The sequence below is a fragment of the Megalops cyprinoides genome, chromosome 6 (assembly GCF_013368585.1).
Source record: "Megalops cyprinoides isolate fMegCyp1 chromosome 6, fMegCyp1.pri, whole genome shotgun sequence".
NCBI lineage: Eukaryota > Metazoa > Chordata > Actinopteri > Elopiformes > Megalopidae > Megalops > Megalops cyprinoides.
In genome coordinates this window covers 20,540,308-20,567,308 of record NC_050588.1, presented here as the reverse complement: position 1 = coordinate 20,567,308, position 27,001 = coordinate 20,540,308, and the positions used below count along the sequence as shown (strand labels likewise).

At 46.2% G+C, this 27,001-nt stretch overlaps 3 protein-coding genes across 3 annotated transcripts; all 3 read right to left on the bottom strand.

Moving 5' to 3' along the window:
* Positions 1–2,747: 2,747 nt before the first annotated feature.
* On the bottom strand, positions 2,748–3,131 carry LOC118778744 (urocortin-3-like). Its single transcript, XM_036530413.1, has one exon. The coding sequence runs from the start codon at positions 3,129–3,131 to the stop codon at positions 2,748–2,750; it is 384 nt and encodes a 127-aa protein (XP_036386306.1).
* Positions 3,132–7,123: 3,992 nt separating this feature from the next.
* LOC118779205 (cytochrome b-c1 complex subunit 1, mitochondrial-like) lies at positions 7,124–14,303 on the bottom strand. Its single transcript, XM_036531180.1, has 13 exons — positions 14,201–14,303; positions 13,198–13,338; positions 12,800–12,886; positions 12,364–12,493; positions 11,810–12,008; positions 11,266–11,345; positions 10,772–10,887; positions 10,502–10,645; positions 9,824–9,984; positions 9,220–9,305; positions 8,722–8,810; positions 8,081–8,156; positions 7,124–7,880 (listed from the first exon to the last, which is right to left on the bottom strand). Exons 1-13 carry the CDS (start codon positions 14,261–14,263, stop codon positions 7,816–7,818), a joined length of 1,437 nt encoding a protein of 478 aa, XP_036387073.1. The 5' UTR covers positions 14,264–14,303; the 3' UTR covers positions 7,124–7,815.
* A 743-nt stretch (positions 14,304–15,046) lies between these two features.
* On the bottom strand, positions 15,047–22,348 carry LOC118779025 (tubulin monoglycylase TTLL3-like). Its single transcript, XM_036530848.1, has 12 exons — positions 22,252–22,348; positions 21,714–21,817; positions 21,438–21,618; positions 20,777–20,823; positions 20,163–20,291; positions 19,886–20,000; positions 19,197–19,277; positions 18,244–18,436; positions 17,938–18,086; positions 17,359–17,602; positions 16,389–16,824; positions 15,047–15,703 (listed from the first exon to the last, which is right to left on the bottom strand). Exons 1-12 carry the CDS (start codon positions 22,346–22,348, stop codon positions 15,047–15,049), a joined length of 2,433 nt encoding a protein of 810 aa, XP_036386741.1.
* Between the last annotated feature and the right edge of the window lie 4,653 nt (positions 22,349–27,001).

The following is a 27,001-nucleotide window of genomic DNA, read 5'->3' as shown; positions in this document are numbered from 1 at the left end:
AACTATTTATGTGTTTTTTTCTGGTTCTCAGTTGTCTAGTTACCTGTACCAGTAAAGGTCACCACAACATGTTCTTCAAAACAAGTTTTTTCTTGCACTTAAGAGTGACTCAGGCAAAACAAAAACAAATTTTAATTCCGGTTTTTGAGATACTTTTTCGTTCATTCTCTTGATGTGACCCCTTTTCCAACTAAAAACTCACAGGAACCGCCTCTTACAAATGTCAACATACCAACTTGAGTAGGCCTGAACAACCCACAAAGCATAAAGTCATCAATTAAAAAGTCAAACATAATTAGCCACAGACTGATTGCAACATTTCACAAACAGGTTATTTTGCAGCAACTGTAGAATTAACACACATTTTACCTTCATCCAAATACAGACAGACCAAACATTTGCTACATGAATCACTTTTAGCGGGCTATACAATGAATCAGAGGCCAGACGTTGACTTGTCAGCTGAACAACTTCCTGTACGAGAAATGTTTGGCAGCATAGTTTGCGTCATCTTTCATATTGATTAACAAGCGTCCTCTAAACCCTAAACTACCTTTCCGTAAATTACTATTAAAACGCGACTTACTCTCACAACTTAACGATGACCCACTGCAATGTTGCCGTTTCACAACACTACGCTGCCACCATCCGCCATGAATTACAGCCGCCTCACTGGGAGCTTTATCCAAGTCATATGACCTGTGCCTGGATTTAAATCTGCATGTTGCGGTTGACAACAATACGAAATCTAGAGGATCCTGCACTTACAATCCAATCAGGAATGATAGAAGGTGACCAAAACTCCAGTCACGACAAACCCTTTTTTTTCCCCATATTATGTTCACAGAGCACAAAATGCTGCTTGCACTGATGGCAAATCTATTGATCAAAAAGTAAATACATATATATATATGCAAATAAATATAATTATATATTAATTATATATATAATATAATATAATAAATATAATATACTTTAATATGAATTTGTCAAATGTCAAATCTACCGCTGTATAGAAAGTTTTGCAGTAGCCCATACCGACCCCGTGTGGCGCATTTAGGAAACTAAAATTTCTCGTATCGTTGAGCGGACTAAAGAAAAAAAAATGGACCATTTATTGACAACGTTCGACATAAAGTTTTGTCGCTATTGTTGTCTTTATTATCACAAAGGCAGTAAGGCAGAGACTTTTTATAGCTTACATTAAAGGGAGACGACGCAGTCGGGTGCAGTCTACACTTTGGGGCAAAAGGAAGCAGCGTATTACAGTCGCAAGCGCCGCGAGGCTATTGAACTATTGAACTCCATACGCCCGCAAACTTGAGGGCTGAGGGATCAGCAGGAGGCAGAGCGTCGTTCATGGGATACGAAGTAATATGCCTCCTAGTCCCACTAACAAGCTGTCAGTAGCGGTCTGTATGGCCTCACTGAACCTAAAACTGAACCCAAACCGCGATGAGTCATTTTGGTCCTGTTTAACGTATCCGTATCCGAGGTTAATTAGACTCAAAACATATACGTGGGCCTTTATAATGCATGACTCACCGTGCCTTACGTGTCCGCATCTCGAGTAACACACAAACAATAATGCACGTTTGCTGGAGAGATGCGCACGGCTCATCTAGGTTCTGTATTAATAACTTTAACCCAAATAAAACGGAGTACTCGAAAGCAGTGTGGAACGCAATGTGGAGTTTAATTGCTCATGCAATAGATCTACACACATTAAATGCCACCAAATTACTCACACACATACACAAGTTTGCTGAAAATACAGGCATAGTTTCAATGTCACAAATCACATTACACGATTTATTTGCTTTGCAAACGGCCTTTTTGCCGGCAATTTACATTACTTACAACTTAACTGTGCAATCCATTTACACTGCTTGAGCAGAAACATAAGGTATGTACACAGAATATTATCTGCATTTCACAAACAGAGGATGATGTTAATGGAACACTGACCACCACAGTGATATGGTCTATCATTTTCATCTGATAATAACACAAGAAAGTCATTGGGCTAATTGTTCCTATATTATTTATTAAAAAATCAGGGACCTTTCTGTGGAAACTCGATGCTTTTTAACTAGCTGGAGTGCTTTATGAATGGGGGTCATGGTGCCCCTCTGTCAGGGCAATATCCGTTCTGATTTCCGTCATCTTATCAGAGCACATTCACATCTCTGTGAATAACAGGTGGTCCATTTCACTGACTCATTACTGCTTTACCGCTTGATGGTGGCTGTAATTAAGAAGTCCCTTTTACATCACTGCTGTGAAAAGCCTCACAGGCACAAATAGAACTAGCGGAAATCTTTTGATTGTATCATGCCCCCTCTCCTAGGTTAGATGGTGTTTATTGTAAAAGGCATCCATTACATTATAGATCAACCTGCCCCTTATCTCTTATCCAAGGTCTCTCTCTATCTGTCTGCTTGTCTTTCTGTTCCAGTTGTGCTGGAAATTTTCTAACAGATTGGTCTGTCAGCATTGTGTGGCTACAATGTATCTGTAATTTTTAATCGAATTATTATTCAGATTTCTTCAGTGTTAACAGAAGATAACAGCTGTGATACAAAATACAAGGGGCACAGTAAGTAAAGGAAGCTTGTCTTGGATGTACGTTGTTTCAGTCTGCACTACCTACTGGGGATGATCCTTACCCAGTCTTAATCAGACACTTTCCTTACAACCCAAACCACCCCCCCCCCCCACTCCCTTGCCCCTCCCTGCTCTGGTCCTCATTTCCTCTTCCCAATACGAGCCATCAGCTCAGCATTGGCGGCAGCCTTGGTGCGCATTTCGTGGTTCTTGGCCAGGTCTATCAGGGCGCTGAGGATGCTGGTGGGAACATCCAGTGAGAGAGCAAAACGCGACCCCTGGGGGCTTCTTTTTGGGGCCAGGGGAGCAGGGCGCTGGGATCTGCTCCCACGCACAACAGGTTGATATTCGGGGGCCAGCAAGGACCCCAGGATGCCACTCTTGTTCAGAACGTCAATGGGCATCAGGTCCCCATCACCTTCCTCCTCTGGCTGTTCCCGTGGATAGCCCAACCCCCTCCTCTGGCACAGTGCGCTCATCACCAGCAACAAAGCCAAGTACACACACAGCCCCATGCCACGCATCATCACAAAGAGAGTAGCCTGTCCCAGGGGGGCAATGGACAGTATAGATATCACATGGGGGAGGGGGGGGGGGGGGTGAGAGACAGAGAGAGAGGGAGAGAGAGAAAGATCACAAATTCAGGAGATGATAAAGAAAAAAAAACTGACTTTCATTTTTTTGTTTAGCTCAGGCAGTAATATACAACTTCATGCTGCATTATATGGTCATAGATTGTGTGGCTACTAGGAATGCTGCTTGAGAGTTTAGTATAACCAGAGACTCAGAGACAAATACCACCAAGACATCCCCACCACACTGTAGGAATAATTTAGTACATCAGAATTACACACAGAAAGGAACCCCTCCATATCCCACCCCCTGTATTAAACATCGTAATGCAAACTATATCATGGGCAGAATTTCATGAAAGGGAACTCCAAAACAGAAACAAAAGGTTTTCACAGTTCTAATGTGTTACACATGTCTTGGTATCACAATTTAAATGGGGACAAAGAGCATCCAGGATAGGCGTCTCTGCTCAGGTAATAAAAGGAAGAAGGGACTGGGGAGGGATGAATGAGCTTACCTGCTGCCACTGTTCAGTACAGTAAAATAGTCTGAAATCGCACGTCCTCTCTGTGAAGCAGGGTGACGGTGATGATGAGAGTGATGATGCCAAATCTGTCTTGTCTTGTCTATCCCTTTCTGTCTTGCTGTCCTTGTCTGGGGGTGTGTGTCAGCCAATGCAGCCAGCAACAGAGCGCCCACTCAAGTTCACAGGCAGATTGTAGACTGGATTCTTCCTCTTCACTTTGCACTCTTTGTGCCTTTGTGCCCTGTCACTCCTTCCTCTCTCCACTCCCCCTCTCTCCCTGTCCCCCAATTACCTTTCCCATCTCTCCATCCTCATTACTTTCTTCTCCTCCCTTTTGCATCCCTCACTTCCTTTCCTCCCTCCACCCCCCACTAACTCCTTTTCTCCCTCCACGCACACTCTTTCTATCCCTCCTTTACTCTATCAATCTCTCCCCTCCCTCAGCCTTACAATTTTCCCTGACTCCAATACATTATTACATTACATTATTGTCATTTAGCAGACACTCTTATCCAAGGCAACTTACACGTTACAATTTTTACATGATATCCAGTTATACGGCTGGATATTTACTGAGGCAATTGTAGATTTAGTACCTTGCCCAAGGGTACAGCAGCAGTGCCCCAGCAAGGAATCAAACCCACAACCTTTTGGTTAAAAACTCTGCTCCTTTCCACTATGCTACACTGCTGCCCTCAGATGTATAGATTACTCCTAACTCATGGGCTGTGGACCCTGCTTTTCAAGAGTCACCTTGTTTTTCCAACTATAAGTAATTTTCCTTTATTGATTTAGAAAATTTTCAACAGTAAATATTTCAATTTGAGAGCATCATAAGGTACACAGGTGACTGGAATCTGCTAAGGATATCAATTAATGCAGTAATTTAATTTAGTCTTCAAGTCCTGTGACACATCTTCACAGGTAAAGAATATTCCTACCTGCTTATGACAACTGCCATAAATTATGTTGCAGCTAAGAAGGCAGTGTCTGTAACTTATGGAGATAGTTTTTCAGATGACAAAGGGAGAGAAAGAAAGAAATGTGACATGCTGAAGATCTGGAGCCAGGGCGGAGGAGAAAGCTATCCCATGTCCACAAGGACAGGAAAACAGAACAAGCTTCTCTCTGCGTCACCACACGTCCTGGACATCAAGGCATTATCCTCATCTGCGTAATGATAACCACACAGGGCCCAAACCGCTGCACCACACCCTGGGGCCTGCAACAGGCCCCACTGCTGTGACCCCGGGAGTCTGAAAACACAGGAAGCAGGTCACCCCCACGTCACCCATATTGCCAAATCAGTGCACTGTGCAGCAAGTGGGAGATGCATGGGTATGAGCCATTTACCTCACTGTGGTTGGCTGTGCAGGATGCGTGTGTGTGGGATTTAGTATCACGCACTGAGTGACCAGCCCTGAGGACACAGCAGCCAGGTTGAGAGTCAGTAAGCATCTGCCCTTTGCAAAAAATATCCTATTGGACAGAACATTTCAGAGTGGGGTAGAAGAGTGGCACAGAAGAGGAAATTCAGTAATTCCAGAGGGAAAACTAGCAACACAAGCAACACCACAGAACACCACATTACATCATAATGATCTGACGTGACATCACGGACCCTGTGGGTTGCTGTGTTAAATTCCTCACCCTGTGACCAGTCATGAGGATGCAGAGGAGGCGCGCAGGCTAAGGCAGTGATCCCCGCTATGTGTGTGCGTGTGTGCATGCCCACGTTCATCCGTGTGTCTGTTAATCCAGTGCTACTTCTTGTCCCTGCCAGAGGCCATGGTGTAAAAACAGATACTGCGAATCCAAAGTCATTGGTACTGTGTTCCTTTCTGGGGGACAGCAAACTCCAACTTTCTCTCATTCCAACTAGAGGGGTCAGCACACTGCTTCCATCCTCCTTTATTTCGCTAAAAACCATTTCAAAAGGCTCTCATTTGTTTAATCCCTGTACTAATACCCCCTGGCATTAATTTTCATGTCCCAGTCATATCGGTAATATAATAATAATTACCACAATATATTTCAACTAATATCATTCATCATTACAAAATATAGCTTTTCTCTGTGTTATGCTAATAAAGTATTCCTCTTTTCTACACATACAATTAGATTACATGCTGTTTAACTTGTGCAACTACATGTTTCGCAATTAATAATGTTGGAAGCCACTTTCTCCCTCACACTGATTCTGGCTCATATAATCAAACCCATATTGAATACCACCCCAACCCCCACCCTAGCCTTTGACAAAACACTCCCTCTCTGATAAAACCACCAGGATATGAGCAGCCGAATTTAATGACATATTTATTAATCAAACACACAGTAGATGTTCCTTTAGCCCTAAATCACAAGGACAAGTTTATCCACACTCCGCTCTGAACTGCAGTGATTAAAAACCTGAATTGAATTAAAAAGCTGGGGGTTCTCTAGGGTCAGTAGCTGGGGACAGAACCTGTCTGGACCACAACACCATTCATTTATAAGGCAGTGTGTATACATAAGGCTTTTGGGAACTACTGTCTGCAATGCCTCCTCCATAACGACAAAGCAGAGGAAATACAGACGTTTTGAAGAATGTTTTGAAGATGATGGTCACAGAGCTCCTGACACCTGTCTCATCATCTCTCCCTCTCAGCACATCATCAGATGACACTCCCCTCCCCCATTATCAGCTCGGAGCCCTTCGCGTGCATGTTGCTGTTCAGTGAGACAGGAAGCTCGACGGTTCAGGGCAGTGTCCTGTCCTCCATATGTCATCAGTTAACAGCCAACCCTGTCAACTGTCAGAATTTCAAAATCAATTCATTCGAGACGTCTGATGGCTCATGAACCTCTGTAACCCTCAGCGAATCTGCTGAACACCCACTTAAGCTAAGCTGTGTGTCAAGCTCTTATGCACATCAGAAATGATCGTCACTATCAATATTTTAACTTTGCAATTTAGCCACCAGACCCGGACACATTTAGGCTACCACTGTCACGTTTATTTTATTTGGCAAGTTATCCGCAACGGCACCATCCAACAAGCACTTTGAGTATGTATGCAGACAACTTATGATTTTGCTCTGGGGTAACCAAAAATCCCTTCCATTGGGGACCTCTACAAAAGTGGCTTTCTGCTGTGAAAGAGTTAGCAACATTGCATCACTAGTTTTACATTGCATATGAGGTTTTCCTCTGACACTTGAATGAGTTTCAGATAGTTTCATAGTCCTCTTATGTTCCCTCTAGAGGACAATGTACATACAACTGTAAATACAATTTACAGTTGTATCCCACCACCAAGAAATATCTGGGCTTGCCATGCCTCCCCAGATAATCAGACAGACCGTGAGTTACTCATTTAAAGACAAGTATTTACTTTAATCTCATATACTGGGTGAAGCAAACACAGGTGAGTACTTTCATATATTTTATTTGAATTGGTTGGAATGAGACCTTGCTGTTATGTACAGTGGACAAGAGAAAAGAAACAACTTACATGAAATCATAAATACATCCCTCTTCTCTTTGACATAAAAATCTACTGTTAAATACAGAAGCTTGTTCCTCCTGGTGATTATACCAGTAAATACATGTCCCCTCCCCTCCTACAGTACTGTATGAAGACAGTGAGTGCTGTCTGAAGGCAATGATGTACAGAGCATAATGTAAATGTCTGTGTGAACCTGCTTAGGGGTATCCTCTCCTCCATTTTAAAAGCCTGTGGTTTGAATTCAAGTGCCAGGCTGCGAGAGAATAACAGAAAGTAACCAACTGTAAAACAAATCAAAGTAAAACACACTGTTACTGTTCCCACTCACACACTTGACTACGTGTTCAGAGAAATGAGGGTTGAGAAAACAGGGTATGAATGAGGTAAACGGATGAAGGAGAAAGTGGAAAAGAAGAAAATGCCAGTGCTCTGTGCAGTCAGAGAACTCTCTACTGCCTCATGTGATAAAAGTCCTATGGGTGGAGAGGGTGGAGGGCAGAGGGTTTATGGGTGTAGGGGGTAGGGCAGAGAGGGCCTACAGGTGGAGGGGTGGAGGGGAGAGGGACGGAGGACTGCGGGATGAGGGCTTTGGGAAAAGGTGACCTCTGGCATCATACAGTTAAAATCGGAGCCAGTACATGGCGCTGCGCATCCTGTTGTAGTCAGGCAGCTGCTCGACTGGACCTGAGAGGAGGAGGAGGAGAACGGTCAGAACATGGACATTCTCTCTCTCTATCTCTCTCTCACACACACACACACACACACACACGACTCATCTCCATCACACGTGCCGATGGATACATACATGCACCTTTAGACTCTAGATCATGATTACCCTTAATGCTGTGATGATGACTATGTTTGCATGAACGGTCATGACTCACCCACAGCAGACACAGCGGGACACTTGTCATAGATGTATTTGGAGCAGATGTCCCGCACCATCTTTGGGGTGACAGCCTGCAGGGTTAGAAACAGTGACGGGAAGAGAGGAGTGCTGAGGCAAGCCAACATTGCACTAATGCCTGCAGCCCTGCTTTTTTCAGATCATACACAATTAAATTGCTACTGGAATGCAATGTGACCCATTTTCAAACTAATTTTTTGCATCAAACTGATTTACGACAGACAGATTAAGTGGGTGTGGCTAGAACAAGTAGGAGTCGTCAGAATCAGTAAGTGTACTTAGAATAAGAAAAAGTGGTCCGAGTAGTGGTGGACAGAACAACTAGGTGTGGTTAGAATCGGTGGCTCTGGATTTAACCCAAACACTAGACTGGAAAAATTCTAGCTTTGAGAAAACAGTGACTTAACGTTACAAAGTATTGCAAATGTGGCGGTGAAAACTATGAGAAGTTTAATAACGCTAATGAAAACACAATGAACCGTGTAACGTAACATATGCGCTACCTAACATAAAATGTCACGTATGGAAGGGTTACTGAGTGTTGGCTAGTCTGAGTGAGTGTGGTTAGAATGCCACAGGGTGGGGATGTCACAATGGGGAATTCTCTGATGCACTCACGTTGATCCTGGCGTCCCACTCAGCCAGAGGGATACGGCGGCCATAGTCCAGAATCTGCCTACCAATGTCCTCACAAATCGGCGTTGTGCCTGAGAGAGGTGGAGTAAGGCACAGTCAATACCGTATAGATCAAATACTCAACACAACAGCAATGACACAATAAAGCAGAGTCAATCTAGCCAAGTCCATTCAGAGTCAATAGAACACAGAATCCTTACTGTATAGAGTAAGTAACATACACTCAAAGAGTCACAAAGCGAAGTTGGAGCTAGAGCCAATTCAGGTCAATACAGAAGTGACAAAGCAGAGTCAGTACAGATCACAATCATTAAAGAACTGCATAATAGCTAAAGCAGGAGACAGGTGTGCAACAGCACCCAGTAAAGTGTTGAAAAAAAGCTTGAAAAGAAAGTGTCAAAAACAAAATTTAAAGCCAGTGACAAGCCTGTCAGTGCCACTGCAGTGTAACAAAGGCACTGGGAGGACCACTTCTCTCACCATTTAGCTGGCCCACCAGGCTGGCCTTCAGGACGTTCTTGGCTCGGGCCACATCGCTCTCCGTCACGGTGGTGCACAGGTTCATCCTGCGTGTAAGCAAACACAGCTCCACATTGGAGAGCAATCCAAGACCAGCAGTCTGCATGGAAGGATATATGTATACGTATGTGTGAAAATGTATCTGTGTGTCTGTGTGAGAATGCGCAACAGTGAGAAACAATAACTGTATTAATGAAAAAGTATCACCAAGTATAACCTCAAATCTATGTTTAGGGAGGAACTCCAAAGTACATTCCAGACTCTCCTCTCGACAACTACCCTCTCCAAAACCCCACCAGCCAGCTATGCAGGTATTAGCAGGACTTCTCTATTTGAATGAAACTGTTTCATACAACTGGTCACATAGCCTTATTTTGATGTCAAGAGAGATTTAACATTTCAGATTATTTCTAAACATCAATGTTTGTAAGCCAGTATTAGTGTGTGAATGTGTATTGCAACTGCAGGAAGTGTGTGGATGTGTACTGGTGTGTGCTAGTGAGATGAAGTGTGTGCTGTGAGAGATAGTAGTGAGGTATAGCAATATCTGTGGCTGAGCACTGACCACTGGTTCTGGGCGAGGTGCATCATGTCGTCGATGTGGTGCTTGTCGGTGACAAAGTGGATCCCCAGCAGGCCGGTGTCGCTGTAGGAGGTATGGAACGCCTGAAAGCTTTGGCACAGCTTTTCCTCAACTGCCAAGCGTGCCAGACGACTGCTCAGATTCTGCCCAACAGACGCACACAACATTACTGACAACAACCACAAAAGATAACTGACACAACTGCACACAGGATTACTGGAAATGGCACAAAGGGTCACTTACAACAAACACAACCACACAGAAAACCACCCCAACCAATTACTTACAACACTTACAACTGCTGCACAGGGGGGACACTGACAACATTCAGGGGCTAGTGACAACAACCCAAACTGCACATGAGATCACAGACAACCACCACACAGTCAGTAACTGCCATGGGATTACAAACTATTATATCACAAAGACTTACAAGTGACAACCACAAGAAGAAGCAGAATTTCCGTGGGAATATACTGCTTTGTGTGACAGCCAATGCACTTTCACGAAAGCTTAGACGAATAGTTAACTTCTTTACAGCCATCAGCCAGGCAACCGTCAGGTTAGACATAGAATGGATTTATTTAGATCTACTGTGCCAAATTCAAATGTAAGAGCATGAGACACAACCAGCCCCCAAAGTGTCCTTGAAGAGCTCACCTTTCCCCCTCCGAAGGTGACATCATAGCTGCCGGTGATAGCGTTGGCCACCATGAGGGTGACAATGTCGGGACTCGTCACACTGGCTCCTTCCACTGCGATGGCAATATGTGCAAGGGGCATGGCGTCATCGCGCATGCGGATCTGCAGAAACACAGACAAGGAAAGGAGGAGGGTATGGAGACTGGGGCTCAATAACACCCGTCACTGACCGAGGCGCAATACAGGTGAACACACAGAGGTCAGCAGACACGGAGGGGTCCCCCTCACCTCGCTGCCTGTGAAACGGCAAGGGGACAGCACGGGCACTGCGTCCTCCTCATACTCGAATGACACCGTGCTGAAGTGCTGCTTGGCCAGGTCAACCAGCTCACTGTGATTCACACCTGTAAATGAATGTAATGTAACGTAATGTAATGTAAAGGCTGGGAGAGGGAGAGTCAGTACAGACTAAGCAGACAGTGATACACTACAGAATAATACAGAGCAATATACCAGAGAGTAATCACCACAAAAGAGTGAATGCAGAGTAATCACCACAGAAGAGTCAATACACATAACTGTCATAAGGAGTCAGTGTAGAGTAAGCAGAGACATAGTGATATACTTCAGAGTAACCACCACAGGGTGGTTCCTGCCCCTTCACACAACAGTCAGCAACATACAACACAGATAAGACAGAACAATGCACATGTCAAAACAAACAGCGGGGATGAGTCAATAGAGCAAGACAATATAAGCAGCACAAAAAAAATATACCGCACCTCCTGCAGCCGCCAGCACCATGCGAGGGGCCTTGTAGTGAGTGTTGACGAACTCCACCAGGTCCTCACGGTTCAAAGTCCTACAAAGAGCCAGCCCCACAACCTCATGACACCAGCAGCACGGGTCCAACAGGAAGTAGGTGGCTGTGTGTATGAGTGGGTAGGTAGGTGGGACTATATGAGTGTCTGTGTAGGTATGTGTTTGCATGCGAGTAACTGGAACAGTGCTTGTCTGTGTGTAAGTGAATGCAGGTGTGCGGGAGAGACAGCATGCTGGGTGTATATGTGAGCATGTGTCAGAGTGTATCTGTATGAGTGAGTATCTGCAGAAATGTGGGGAAAAGGTGCATGTATGAGTAATTATGTGTGCTTGTCTGTATATGCGTATAGGTATCTGCATATGTATGTGAATGAGCGAGAGTGTGCATCTGTATGTATGTGTGTGCAAGCATGCATGCAGGTGTGTGCGTTTATGTTAGTGTGTGTGTGCATCGGTTCCTGTGTCTGTATGCATGAGTGTAAGCATGGGCGTGTGTGTGTGTACCTGGCATTTTGGGAGGGCCCCAGCACACTGTGCCCCAGTGGGGTGCCCTGGTAGGCAGTGGCGTGTAGCAGGTCCAGGCAGACGTCCTGCAAACTGCCCTCCACCTCCTCCAGCTCCCTCAGCACCACCCCCCGCTGGCGTTCCAGATCCGACTCACTCAGAGAGCTGCTCTGCACCACCTCCGACAGCAGCTCCACAGCTACAGAGACACAGGGATACTGTTAACAACCAGTCTCACACACCCACACTTGCACACACGCACCACCTCCAACAGCAGCTGCACAGCTACACAGTGACACAGAGACACTGTTTACAACCAATCTCACACACACTCACACCACCTCCAACACAATGACCTCAAAGAGAAGATCCTCCATTGAACAAAGACAGAGTGATCCTATTAATAACCAATCACACAAGCTTCTTTAACCAATGCATACACTTCTCTGCAGCAGTGATGCACCCAGGGTTGTTTCAGTGTGTTACAGCCAGCACTGTGCTCAGACTGCAGGTGGCACAGAGGCCCTGCGATGACGGTGACAGGTGGGGCTCACCTTTGGGCAGGTCCTTGGACAGGGTCTTCATGTAGAAGGCGGTGTGCTCGCGTGAGGTATAGGCGCTCAGGTGCGCTCCCATGGACTCCACCTCCTTCTCCAGAGCTGACTGAGGGTGCTTCTTGGTCCCCTGAGGTGAACCAAGGAAACCATAATGACTTTCATCTGTATTTTATGATGACGGATTTTATTTTTTCAGCAGCTTGGGTTTATATTGCCCAGTTTTACTCCTAAAGAGGGCAGGGAAGAGGATAAATGGGTATGGGAAGGGGAGTGGGAAGGATACAGGAGCGGGAGCAGTACATGCAGAGCACAGAGCAGTGCTAACAGGAGAGAGCGATGAAAGGTACAGGTGACATTTTGTGTACAGCGACTTAAAGTACTCCCGATGACATTACTCTATGTTAAGTGACCATGAAAACATTCTGACGCATACCTTGAAGGCCATGTGCTCCAGGAAGAAGCCTGCTCCATTGTTCCTCTCTGTCTCATAGCGACTGCCACAACCGATCCACACACCAACCTATGACCAAAAAAACAAGGGGGCAGGTAGTAGGGAGAAGGATTAGGGGAGGGAGAAAGGGAGTTCTGATCAGTTCAGTTATCTTACAGTCATGAAATCTTTAGATAAAAAGACTGATAATATGTGCCTTACAATAGGTCAGTAAAATTGTGAGTGCGTGGAGTGTCAGCTGAATTGTTTTGTGGCCTGTAGCAGGTTAGAATGGCATCTCTAGTGTGAGGTCACCTCAACTCGGTCATGTGATCAGTGCCAAGCCCTGTGACATTAATGACAAAAAGCAACAATCCTCCTACATGACTGGAAGCACTCACGGTGCAGGTGGAGTGTCCGGATTCCTCGGAAGCGATCCGCAGCCCGTTCTCCAGGGTAGTGAGGCGAGTCTCAGGGAGCACCAGGAGACTCTGCGCGTATGACAGGCTGGCCTGGCCCCGCCGCAGAGACAGCAAGACGGGCTAGAGAAGGAAATCTGATCAACATAGCTACACACACATAGACTGGCTTCCCCACTTGGTCTGAAATTCATTGTACACCTCGTGGGTAACGTTACCCATTTAACTTCACTTCTGTTTACTAAAATAATTCATTTGTCAATATAAATAAGATGTCTAGCTTGTTACTAATTTATCACGATTTGTGACGGCCAGCATAAGATAATTACGCAAGCAATTAATACCCAAAACTACAGTACATATGTCAGCCTCAGATTATGCACAGCGTTATTACACAGAGCGACCAATTTTTAGACCCTGAAGTTTACACAGAAACGCTACGACCAAGTACCGAGAGCTAACGAAGTTAGCGTCGGAAATCCAGCTACCAACAATCCAGGTCGTATTTGATGAGCTAGCACTTGGTAGCTAACAAGCTGGAAAGCTGTTTCTGACCGACTGTCTTCCTCTTGCATCTCTAGCAATACCTGCGACCTTGTTTCAATCTCACTAACATCCTATCAAACCCACTGTAGTTCTTGTGGAAATTTAAACACAGCTGATCACGCCAGCTTCTTGTTCCTTTTGACACTGGCAATACCATAGGCAACACTAGCCTGCTACACCAACGGCTACCGCTGTACAGTTAATATCCACACTTGTTAGCAAAAAGACTGTGGTGTGACCTTACTAGCTGGTTAGCAAGATAGATTGCCTCATAATCTCAATGGGGGGCCTGGAGCAAGATCATACAGCTAGCTAGCTGGCTGGCTGGCTAATCCTGTTTATCTTGGTGACATTCAGACACTTGTACAAAAGAACAAACAATTTTGACCACAAGACGTCGGCAGAGGAATATTTTCCATTCTTCTCTCCGGATACTTACGCTGCGCGCCTGAAGAAGAGCTTGACCCACAATGTTACCGGCTCGACACACGGACGCCGCCATCTTTTCCTCGCAAATTCAGAACGAGGATCCGTCCGCGCGCCCGTAACACCTAAGCAGTTACGCAACGTGCGCAAAACAAACCGTGAACGCGCGCTGAGCACGCCACCGCTTGCTTTCGTCGATGTAGTTACATAAGTAGTATGATGGCTCTGGCATTAACATTAATGAAAAAAATTAAGATCCGTCATGAACAAAAGGTTACCCCCGTGTTAAGATGGATTCGTGGTATTCAATTTTAAAACAGCACATATTAATATGTTTGATACTTTGATGCGTGGTGTTAAATGTATTTTACTACTGTTCATATTCTCATATTTTGAGAACATTGTTATAGGTGATTTCTCTGTCTGTAGCTACACTGAAATTCAGCTGTCATTCAGGTATTCAGCTGGCATACAGCTGAGGTGAGATGATAGGGAGTTGGGCCCAGAGGGACAGTGTGTTGGGGCAACCGCTCCATGCCAGCATTTCAAAGTATTTCATAAGCTAACAGTCATTCTATCATTGCGTAAAGCTGTACATTGCATAAAGACGAAGGAAGGTAAAATACCTGTTAGGAGCAGGACTAATGGACATGAACAGGAAGCGCAGAAACATGAGAACACTGCCTTGCTCATGTCCACCTCCGCACACTCACAGTCAGACACACCAGAGTAGGACAGTCAATACTGGCTTTATTTTGAGGCTCAAGGTTGTCTTGCATACATAGTTTTTCAATGCACAGAGACCGCTCTATTGTACATTTGCATGTTATTGTCCTTCCCTGTCCCGTGCAGACCTCTGTCAGGAGGGCTTGAGCCCTGTGAGGCCTACTCGTGTATCCCTGATCTGTTTGCGTAGGTGGGCGAGGTGGTGCAGCCGGTGGCCAGCGTGCGATATATGCGGGGAAGAGTCCAGGGGGTGGCTGGCTGCCAGCGGGCCACGCCTCAGGCTGATGACCTCCAGAGGAAGGACAGGGCCACTGTTGACGCAGCTCGGGGGATCCAGGACAGGCTGTAGGCGAGGGTTTCGGGACCGCGCAGTCTGGCTTGAGGGAAAAGACCTGCCCCAGGACGAATCCAGCGAATGGGGCAGGCTGTCTGAAACGGCAAACCCCAGGCCCATGCGCTGCAGCTTCCTGGACTCTGCGGTCAGGGCAGGGCGCTCAGGAATGTCCGCAGGAGGTGACTTAAGGCTGGAGAAGGTAAACTGTCTCACCATGGCCTTCCGCCACCTCTTGGGGGACTGCGGGGAGCTTCTTTTCTCCCCCTGCGCTCGGTTCTCCCTCCCTGGGGGGCGATGTTTGAGAAGGAGAGGACCCGCTTGATCAGTGCGAGGTAAGGAAGCAGGGGTGTGCTCGGCGGGGGCGGGGTTTCTCTGAGGAGGAGGGCGGGGTCGCCGGAGAGGGGCCCCTTCCACAAGCAGGTTGATCCCCACGTACTGTGGAACCTCCACAGCTGCCTGTGAAGAAAGACAACTCTGCTCATCAGACCTGTCAGCAGACATCCTACCAGGGCAGACACTTCTGACAGCCCCACAATGCTTTCTAGCCCTGCCCGGCACAGGGGAGTAGCACTGTGGTTACAAAACTGGGCTTGTAAACAGAAGGTAAGACACTGCTGTGTTTTTGTTGTTAAATCGTTGGACACTCCAGACGAGGCTCCTGCCAAATACTGGACGCAAACCTGCAACCTCCTGCACACAACTTCAATTGCCCAACCACCACACCGCACTGCCACAAGGCCTGCAGTGGTGCCCTTGAGAGAGACACTTCTATTGTGGGACCTGACATTTGGCTCTTGATTTTCTTTCCTTCCTCCACACTTCTCTATCAATGAGAATCTGGTGCTGACTGCTTTTTTATGCTAGCAAGGGATTTTTTTTATTGTGGACCATGCCCCTTCAAGAATGTTCATCTCCAGACAGCAATTCATAAAACTGATGCAATGGTAAAGACAGAACTCTGTTTTGTGAAGCACAGGGAGTTGATTATCTGTTTAACATCTACAATATCTGTGTGTACTCTACAATGTCCAGCTGTGCAAATATGGGAAACAGGTAAAAGGAATGGTGCCATGCAACTTGCCCTGGACAGCACATATTGAGTGAATATAATGTAACGTATGTATGTGTGCAGGCGGCTCACCTGCTTGTATATGAGCTTGAACCCGCCGGTGTGCGCAGTGCGGTCCTGCCGCCGGTCCAGCACCACGCGCAGGGTGTCCTCCTGCACGGCGGCGCATAGGCGTGCAGTTATGCCTGTGGAGGGCGCCATGGTGGGGCTGGCGTTGATCTCGATCAGCCAGGGCCGCAGGTCGCGGCCCAGCATGAAATCGGCGCCGTACAGCTCGAAGCTGCCGCGCCGCCACTCCACCAGGTCCTGGGCGGTCTGCAGGGCGTGCACCACCGCCTGCTGCATGCCCGGCACCACCACATCCGCCCACTCGGCCTCCCGGCCCTGCCCGCGCAAGAACGCCCGGAACTGCTCACACGACCACATGTTGTCCTCCGGCAGCTCGGGGTGGCGCAGCTGGGAAGGCTGGAAGTGCTTCTGTATGGAGTTGTTGCATAGGTGAACTGAGCTGAGGAAGTGGCCCAGAGAGAGAGAAAGAGAGAGAGAGAGAGAGACGGTGAGAGAGAGAGAGAGAGAGAGAGACGGAGGGAAAGGGAAGAGAGTAATAAAGAAGGATCAATAGATCTCATAGCAGAACACCGCCCATGGTTTTATCCTCATCCATCAAATCTGCTACAATCACACTGAACAGTAACATGCCCTCAAGTCTGTAAGCTGATGAATCCAGGTGGATAGAATTTATCCAGCCACTTGTCTCCTGTCTGCTACATTCTTGTCTCAACCTCATCCTCACTGCTCTTTGGACTGTCTTTCCCTCCCACCATCATTCTCCCTATCCCTCTATTCCTTTTCTTCCTTATTTTCTCTGTCCTGTGTCTCTCAGTCTGTCTTTCTCTCACTCCATTCCTGTACTCTGCCTCCGCTTCTCTACCCTCATTCTCTTTGCTGTACTTCCCTCTATCCCTGCCCTCTCCCTGTACCACCCCTTCCCTACCTCTCTTCCTCCCCTGATCCTCCCCTGTTCCTCTCCACCCCTGCTCACCTGTCCAGTGATTCCACTGTGTAGGGCTGGGTAGAGAAGCGCAGGTAGCACTTATCATAGAACCAAACTGTCAGTGGGTTCCAGTCTGTCACCAGGAACCACTGACGCACGTCAAACTTGGTGCCGTGGATCAGGAGGGGGCGCTCCAGGTACTTCTGCACCACCCACTTGGTGTCCTTGATCAGAAGTGGGTCACTGTCCACCAGCCTCAGGATCTCGTACAGGTGTTTCATACATATGATGCCTGGAATGACAGAATTCAGTGATTAAATGACATGTGTCATATAGTGACTTTTCTGAGTTGGCAGTATATTGACTACACATTGTCTGCAGGACTGTGACCACAACACTGGTATTATGGATACGTCAGTGGTATGGATATGTCAGCATCATCTGTCTGTAGTACTGTGACTGCTGGTGCATCACTACACTGGATCTGTAGCACTACGACTGACTGTGTCTGTAACACTAACTGCATTGCGTTTATTCTGTGACTACATTGTATTACTGTAATGCACTGTGCATCTGTTGTTCTGTGACTGTACTATGTCTGTACTGCTGCAATGCGCAATGTCTCACCCCTGCCACGAGACTTGGCCCCGGGTTTAACAATCCAGATGTTGTGGATCCCGTCGGTGTCCAGCTGTGGACTGACGTCCCGCATCCTCTTCAGCATGGCCTGGCAGCTGTCCACATAGTGAGCACTGCCCTCAATCTCCACCCCATCACTGCACATAGACCAAACACACACACAATAGCACCCTTTCTAAAAAATCACACTTCAATCAAGGAAAGAGCTTGACAACGTGCTTATCATGGTGCCTTTGAAACATGACTACACAGCATGTAACTGCAGGGGTATTTTATCAAATGTAATATACCCACTGGACAACACGGTAATAGCTATGAATAAACTCCGCCCACTCCTGCTCTGTGAGGGCTTGGGACATTTCCATGGCGATGTCAATGTCGTTGTGTTCCAAGCTATCCAGGAATTCCTGGCACACCCGCAAGGCGATATGAATCACACTGGATGCCACCAGCGTTGTGGCCCTTCGCTTACACGGCTTCTTCTGACCTGGAGAAAGAGGAGAGGAGACACCCCACCCCATCTTCAGATTTGAGAGGGTGGTCATGAACTACCTCTCACCTGAAGCAAATTATTACTATATAATATACATATATGATATAAATATAAACAAAATATTGCTCAGCAATATTGCTCAATTGAGTCTAGTATTTTTTTTTAATATTGAAGAATAGTACAAAAGAATAATGCAATGCAGGCATTTCCAGTATGTGGCATGCTGTCTGTGATGTCAAAACAGAAATATTAGTGGAGTTATCCAAACCCTGTCAGCAAGACCTCTACATTGTGCTGTACAGACAATTCAGACTTATATAAAAATAAACTTGAATACACATGTTCACTTGGGGATGGATGGTTCATGGCCAGTGAGCTTTTCATACCTAACTAATTGTAGGCATGATGGGTCACGATGGGTCATGAAATACATATGAAAATTTACTTCATCCACTACAGTTAGTTTCTTGCAGAAAATGATGGTTTTTTCCCCTCTCTGGAATATCCCCATCTGGGAGTGATGATGTATAAGAAACGAAACCCCTCCCCTTGTCCTTCAGTCACTGCCTCTATTGGTGAATTTGGGATGAAAGTGTGTTTGAGGGTTCAGACTGTCTTGGATGTATGCTGGTGCTGGTGACCTGTTAGTTGATGGTGTCAGGCATTAACAGCACAAGTATATAATTATATAATTATGTGTCAGAGTGTGTCATACTCTGTGGCGGTTGGTTAGTTGACCCCTCTGTCTCTTCACTTTCTGTCTCCACTTTGTCCCCACAACTCCTCTCCACCACACACTGCAGGAGGCTGGTGCATGCTGTTCTCCGAAAGTCCTCTACAGAGGGAGAAAAAAAAAACATGATGAGAGAGACAGAGAGGTGGGAGGAGGTGAGGAAGAAAATGAAATAGAGGGGCGACAAAGGAGAGAGAGACAAAGGGAGAGAGTGGAAAGACAGGGAAGGGCAGAGAGAGAGTTGCTGGGTATTTGTCAGAGCTAGCATTAATTAATTCTTTGAGATATTTATATACTATCGTCTTACCTCTGTGGGTGAGCTGGGGCTATTGTAATTGTATTAGGTTACAGATTAAGCATTTTGATTTGAGCCCGGCCAATGAGTGGAAGAGAAGCATGACGGAGATAGGGTAGTTGGAAAAAGCCAACGAGGATAGGAAAAAAGAGATGAGAGATTGAGAGAAAGAGAGAGAGAGAGAGAATGAGAGAGAGAGAGAGAGAGAGAGAGAGAGAGAGAGAGAGAGAGAGAGAGTGAGTAAGAGAGAGAGACAGAGAGAGCGTGAGGGTGGGGGTCATAAGGGGAGAGTTTGAAATGATGGCAGAGGGGATGGAGGGACAGAAATGAGAGTGCTGAAAAGAGGATCCAGAAACAAGATATACAGAAACAGGAGAGACCAGACTGAGCAGGGAAGGAGAAAGCAGGGGCTGACCAATGAAGGCGTGTTTCTCATCCTCTGCGCCAAGCCTGTAGCAGCGAGGGAAGAACGTGTCTGGATCAGCTGCAGCATACCACTGCAGGTTCCTCAGATTGACACATAATCCCACCTGAGGGGGTGACGCAGAGAAAGAGAGAGAGAGAGGGATTATACCCAATCCAAATATGTGGAGATAAACTGAACCCTTATAATTACCCTGGCTTTGTGACTGGAGGTTTATCAAAGCTAGCACCCTCATATATATTTCCATCAATCATGTCCTGCCTCTTACCTTGGTGGTGAAGGTGCCTGCCTTTGCATAGTGATTGGTCATCTGATCCTTCCTCAGTAAGCGATTGTCAATGGAATCTCTGCGTGTTGTCCAGTAAAAATACGTCATCTCGTTCCGGACCATACGAGACTGGAATGAGGCCATGTCAGTAGGGAAGGATACAGGGGGGTTATGTAGGTGATTATACAGATTAGTAATCACCTTTACTATCCTCTGTTAGACTAAGTTGGTCATTCATGTTTTATTTTCATTTGTGACTGTTTATGTCATACCAGTAAAGAATCATTAAATTTTAAAAGGTAGAGGTTTATTTTAACTGTAAATAAAGACAGAGAGCAGAATTATTGCAAATTCATCAACAGCAGAAGCTGACCAAACCACCACCCTACCAAAAAAAAAAAACATTGAAAAAAGAAAGCTCCTCTCCATGGCAACTACTGTATATCGACATTCTTCAGGATGCAAACATCAGAAACAACATGTAAATCACCAAAATAATTTAGTGTTGCAGACACACACACACACACACACACACACACACATTTATTCATGCATCCACACACATACACAACCACACACTCTCTCTCTCTCACACACTCAGTAGATTTACTCACCATGAGGTCATACGTGTCATCAGGGTCATCCTCTTTCTCCACCTCCTCTTGACAGTCTAAGAAAAAGAGGTGGGAAATGATTCTGTCAGAATCAATAGTGGATCACATATCTGCTGGTGCATACTACAGTTGGTGTGCTCGGTCCTCTGTATCTCGTTCATCCCACTGTGAACTGTTCACATCCAAACATTATTTCCGCTAAATATAAATATAAAGACATACATTTTTATTCATATAAGATATAAATATATCTTACTCTGATGCTAGCACTGACTCTTGCTAGCATTTCCCCAATTATGTTTCTGATTTACATAAATGCCAGTCGTACGAGATACCCATTGATCCACAATGAAGTATGGTGCTGACACACTGGTTTGAAGCTTACAGAAAATAATTTACTAACAACCTAATGTGGATTTAAGTGCTTGAAACATTTTTTTGTCCATTCACTCACAAATCGTTCCTGGAACTTCATAGCAGTGTGCAGGTACAGGACAATCATTAATGCATTATATTATACTAGCAGTGCACCTAGGTTAAATGATGTGCATTTTGCCATGGTTTATAATCCAGCCCAAATCTAAGTAGGGTCTGTCCCATGAAAGACTGCGATGAAAGACTCTGATGAGACCTCTGTCCTCCTCCACAGCCATCAACTCACCGTCGTCATCGTCATCGTCGTCATCGCTGTCATCCGCGTCATTCCCATCGCCTTCCTCATCACCACGCCGACGCCTCCGTGGCGGGGCTGGGCGGGGCAGACGACGCTCCACCCAGCCTCTTGCCCGAAGGGCGGCGCGGACCACAGGGTAGGGACCCTGGACTGAAAACACCCTGTGCATCTGAGAGGAAGAGACCGGGGACAGAGGGGTGACCCGCGAGACCCATCTCTACTGCACACAGGAGAGGTACGGTCTGGGAGTCCGCTGGTTCTCACCTTAACCGCCTTGTCCACAAGAGCCTTGGCTGTCCGCAGTCTGTCCAGGTTGATGACAGGTAAGGTGAGCACACTGCGTCGCACCCTCCCCTCCACAGGTGGCACTGACACACACACACACACACACACACACACACACACACAGTGAACACCTTAATTAAGGCACTGTTAATGCCATACACTCATTTTTATTCTGTCAACAAAAACATAGAACAAGAAATATGTGTCGTCTGAACCCTGTCTGTGAGCATGTGCACTGAGTGCATGAGTGTATGGCATTCATGAATATGTCATGAACTGCTCCGTGAACTGACTCTGTAACCCAACCCGTTAACCTTGACCCGTGGCCCACCCGACCAGTGACCAGCAGAGAGAACCCCATGAAATATTCACAGGTTCCTGCCCCCGCTGCCTTCACCCATGCGCTCATTAGCAAAGTCCTGCCTGTTATCAGTGATGTAACATGTGTGTTCCGTGATGGACAAGTGAGCAGGGTGGGATACACAAACAGATGAGACAGGCGGTAGGTCGGCCTCACCACTGTTAGTACTGGGCGGCAGACAGCCCCCGCCACCCACTTCCTCCTCTTGACCCTGCGCCTCCCGCGCCGACTCTCTGAGCTTTGGGGCCTCCATGTGGTCTCTGGGGCCCAAGTCCTGAGGAGTCTCTCAGGCTCCCAGCCCCACTCCTGCCTCAGCCTTGGCCCCTCCGCTGCTGGCCCTGGCCCCCTTATCTCTGTATATTAGTGTGTGTAGGGGCCTCACTCTCTAGTCAGTCCCTCCATTTGGTCCATAGCACCTGTCATATGAAAAGAAAGGATTAAATATGGAAACTGATCCTGAAACACACACCTACTTGTGCACGGCCTCACGCACACGGATACACACCTCTCATATGCACGCACTCACACAGACAGGTTATAGATACAGACTGCCTCACAGGAAGGATTTTGTGTTTTGGTGATGGAGTGCTAACTGGGTCAGATTGCTAATCCAGAGACAGCTTGGATACACCTGTCACCTCTGTCACTCCTGGGGCAGGGCAGAGTTACACTGCAGCAGGTCAGTTTTCCTATAAATATCCCTCTCATTCAGGGTACAACAATGCTCTTGACAGCAACATGAAACAAACCAAATTACCCAGAGCAACAGTAGACACAACACTGAGGTAAACATTAACAATAGACATGTGCATCAGATTTATGCACAATGCACTTACAAACACTAGACAGAGGCTGTTATATAATTATATCGTCAGTTTCTGAATAAATTTCTCTGCATACTATGCCCAGGCAGTGCAAATAGGAAAAATACACTCATGTGTCACGAGTACAAGGACCCTGCTACCACAATTCCTTCGCAATTGGATAGGTTTGAAAGTACCAAGCCTATAGCAAACAAACCTACGACTTGTATCTACGAGTAAAGAGGCTCGGCTTGCTTCCAAGAAGCTGGACCTTTCCCGCAAGACTTTTCTGTTGAGATGATCACCACAACACGAGCTGTCACTTGTGGCCGTGCGTCTTTCACCGCTCCTTATCTCACGCTGGTTAGACTCACCCGTCTCCGCGCTTCCATTCTCTCTCCATTCGATTGCGCCGCTCCCGTACGAGCACATTCCGGCAGACTGTGTACAGTTTCCATAGCAACTGGGTATGGGCGACAACGTGACGGCGCCGACGTGCATCAGCTGGAGTAGTGTGAGAAGTTGAACCTCTTGAGCACAAGGATTCTGTAACAGGTACACAAATGACAATCTGTATATCCAACAAATAGCAATGCAGCAATTATGGGCTGTCCTCAATGAGCAGCAGCCAATCAGCAAATATGAACTCTGGAAGCTAACAGCATTTCGCACACAAGATGAGAAGTTAATTCAGATGAAGGTGTAAGCGTGACCTATATATTGCACTTTGTTGTCGGTTGGTCGGAGTGGGCTTTGAATTCATAGTTAGCTTGTTTCATCGTCCTCAGCAATCTAGGTCGGTGAAGTGAGTCCCACTTTCAGTGATGACCTGCCTTAAAGATCTGATGTTTAGTGAGACGACACGCGCCAGAAATACGATCTGTCCAAATGGTTTTTCCAGTCACTGGCAGCAAAAATAAATAAATAAATAAATAAATAAATGCTATAATGAATGGTGCGTAAAGCCTGTAGACAGAAACAGCAATGATATACGATTTCATTGAAACTCGGTTAAACTGTTCATTAACCGTTTATAAATTCTCAACATGTAGAGGCCAACATAAAGTAAAATAAACTTCCTATGATTGACACATGTGGTAATCATGAAGAATTAGCAAATGGAGTATGAAACAACTGGCTTATTTTATATTTTAAAAGCTGCGAATTAAGGGTTTCGCTTGAAAAAAGACTTTCGCAAGCAGCAGGAGTCTATACAACCTATCCATCGGTGAATAAAACGACAATCCATGCTCTGCCAGTTTGGTCCTTACGCGTCATTTACTCGGCTAAGCAGTTAAGTAGCTATCGTCAAATGCGTCTTGGATAATATCATTAGGGATACATTTTCAGCTACAACGTTTGTGCTCTCCACAGGGGGGCGCCCAGCGACTAACAAATCACGGCTGCCACGCTAAATTGTTCATTTTACTGTCATGCTTCTTTATTTATGAAGTGCTTAATCAATTTTAAACATCGTTAAATACATTCTGCAGCATTCCATGTGACATATACGACACTGTTGACAGTGTTATGAACAAAAACAGACCACTTAACATTTTTATTTGTATTTCTCCAGTGCCATTTGCGTGGCCAAATATTGTGGTATGCAAATGATAATCGATTCACACAGATGTTGCACAGATCTGTGGAACATTAATAATAAAAAAGTAAAAAACAAAAAGCCCATGTTGCTTGTAATACATAACCTCAACCAAATACGTTATAAGAGGCAAATTATCACTCTAGTTTTTAAGTCATTCATCACCAAAGCCTAATCACATCCCTATAAACATGAAATACTAGACAAACAAGAAACAAGAGACAAGAAAAATATTAAAAACTTAATTCATTTCCACAAGCTCTTGTGTTGTCACACACAATCAACTGAACAACTTCCGTAATGAGATATCCTGTGTAAACACTCCCCACAGATGTGATCATAAACATAACTCCTTTCTCCCCCTTGTGGTCCAGAATATGCTATTGCACATTGCCTGAAAGTGCTTTCTGCCTTTTTGTCCTCCGACGGGCTTTGGCAAACTGCCCACACTTAACCAGGTCCAGTGACAGCTTCGGCCCGCTGTGACCCCTCTCTCCTGGGTGGCCCTTCCCTGTTCCAGGTACTTGGTCCCTCCCCCATGGTGCCCCAGTGAAGGCAGTAATTATCGCGCTGCATCACAAAGAGATCTGAGCAGCTGGAGACCCGACCTGCATCTGCAACAGCACAGCTCTCTGTAGCACAGACACACCCAGCAGGGGAAGACCCACGGGGAGACGGTGGAACAGGGGACAGCGAGAGGAGGAAAACGGGAAAGAGGATGGAGGAGTGGAGGGGGGAGTCAGAGGTTAGAGCAACAGGCACGACGAAGGGGAGACAGGTGGAACGAGAGAAAGACAGTCACAAGAGTGAGGGGGATAGGAGGATGGGGTAAAAAAAGAATAATAATAATAATAATAATAATAAAACTGAATATGTGCAGGTGGGGTGTGGACTTTAAAATAAATAATTAAGCTAGTAGCAGATATGTAACACAAAGAAATGAGAGACATCCTAATGGAACACCTTACAATTGCATATAGTAGGTTATTGATATGACTGGTTCCTGAGAGGACCAAGAGAAAAAAGGCAAATATTAATGCGAAGAAAACTGGTCCCCTAAGTCCCTGAGTGCCAACCAAAGGTGAAATGTAAAAATAAATCCACTTCATCTATTTTCATGGCTAATCATTTTGTGCCCACTTGAGAAGAAACCAACCTGCAACAGATGCACACAATTCACCAGATCATCAGTATTGTCAGTTGTTATCAGCTGGCGGAGTGCAGCTTGTCCTGCCCCTCCTGTATCTCAGGAACATACCCCTGCTCCTGCACTGTTCTGTGGTCAGTATGTGTCCACTCAGCTGCCTTCCACATACAGACGCTGCCAGACGTCAAACAGCCTTCAGCCAGCCACAAGTGTTAGGATTACAGATGAGGTGTTTCCATTGCACACAACACGCACGCAAACGCCACGGAGAGCACAGGATTAATTAGACTCACACACGCGTCATCGTTTGCTCACGTGGTACAGAGGTGTACAGAAGAGGCCTGGGGACCACAAAGAAAATTGAGCGTGTGTTGAATTGTGTTTTTGTTGATGAACAGCAAATAAAAAAAAAATTGAACCTGCTTTTCAGGACAAGGGGCTTTAAAGCGTGTGGAGGAATAGCATTCATTTGCCTCCAAAACCAAGTGAATGAGTTATTTAAGAGATGATGTTGACCGTAAATGTTTGTGCACCTTATTAAATACAAACCAACACACATGTAAGGTAAATACCTTTTGTCTAGATTCAGAGCTCATCAATGCACATTTGTGCCCCATTTGTACTCCTTTTACGCTACAGATGCGTTCAGGTACTTTAATCTCAGTGAAGGTACTGCTAGATCAAATGTGTTTTTTAAACTTTGTTTTCACTTCCTTCCTCTAACATCCTTCTCTCAACCTTGCACAGAGCCGTTAACCATCTCCTCAGATTGTAAAGCTTAATGAGTGTTTGAAGGGGGCGGCGCTGCTCTTAGAACGGACTTAACGCTGGCACGGCACACGTCAGACCTGCTCCTTTAATACAGGCTTTACAGATGGGCAGGGCAGTGGAGCTGGGGATGGGGTGGGGGGGAGGGGAGGATGAATGCAGTGTGTGTGTGCCAGAGAGGTCAGTACAGTGGTGACTGTGGGCCGGTATGGAGCAACCATCAGCGCCTGGCCTTTGTTTTCCAGCTAGGAGAGCCATCCCTTAACCGCGTGGTCTCCTCCTCCGCCTCCCACCCCGCGTTCCACTGTGCAAGCCGGGCTGCCAGCAGAGACAGGGAGTGGGATGAGCCGTGAGCGCAGCGGCTAAAAGCGGCCATTCAGGGGCTGCGCTCGCCCATTGTTAGCGCAACTGTGAGGGCCCTCTGTGCAGGTCACATCCAGGCCTTCCTCCAAACTGGGGCCCATTGTTTCTGCGGCGAATGTTCCACTCCATTGTGATGTCATAGTTTGTGATTCCAAGAATTGCTCTCTGGCTGAGACAATTTGAGATTCTTAGATTCTCGGGGAGAAATGCAAAAACAGAGTAGTG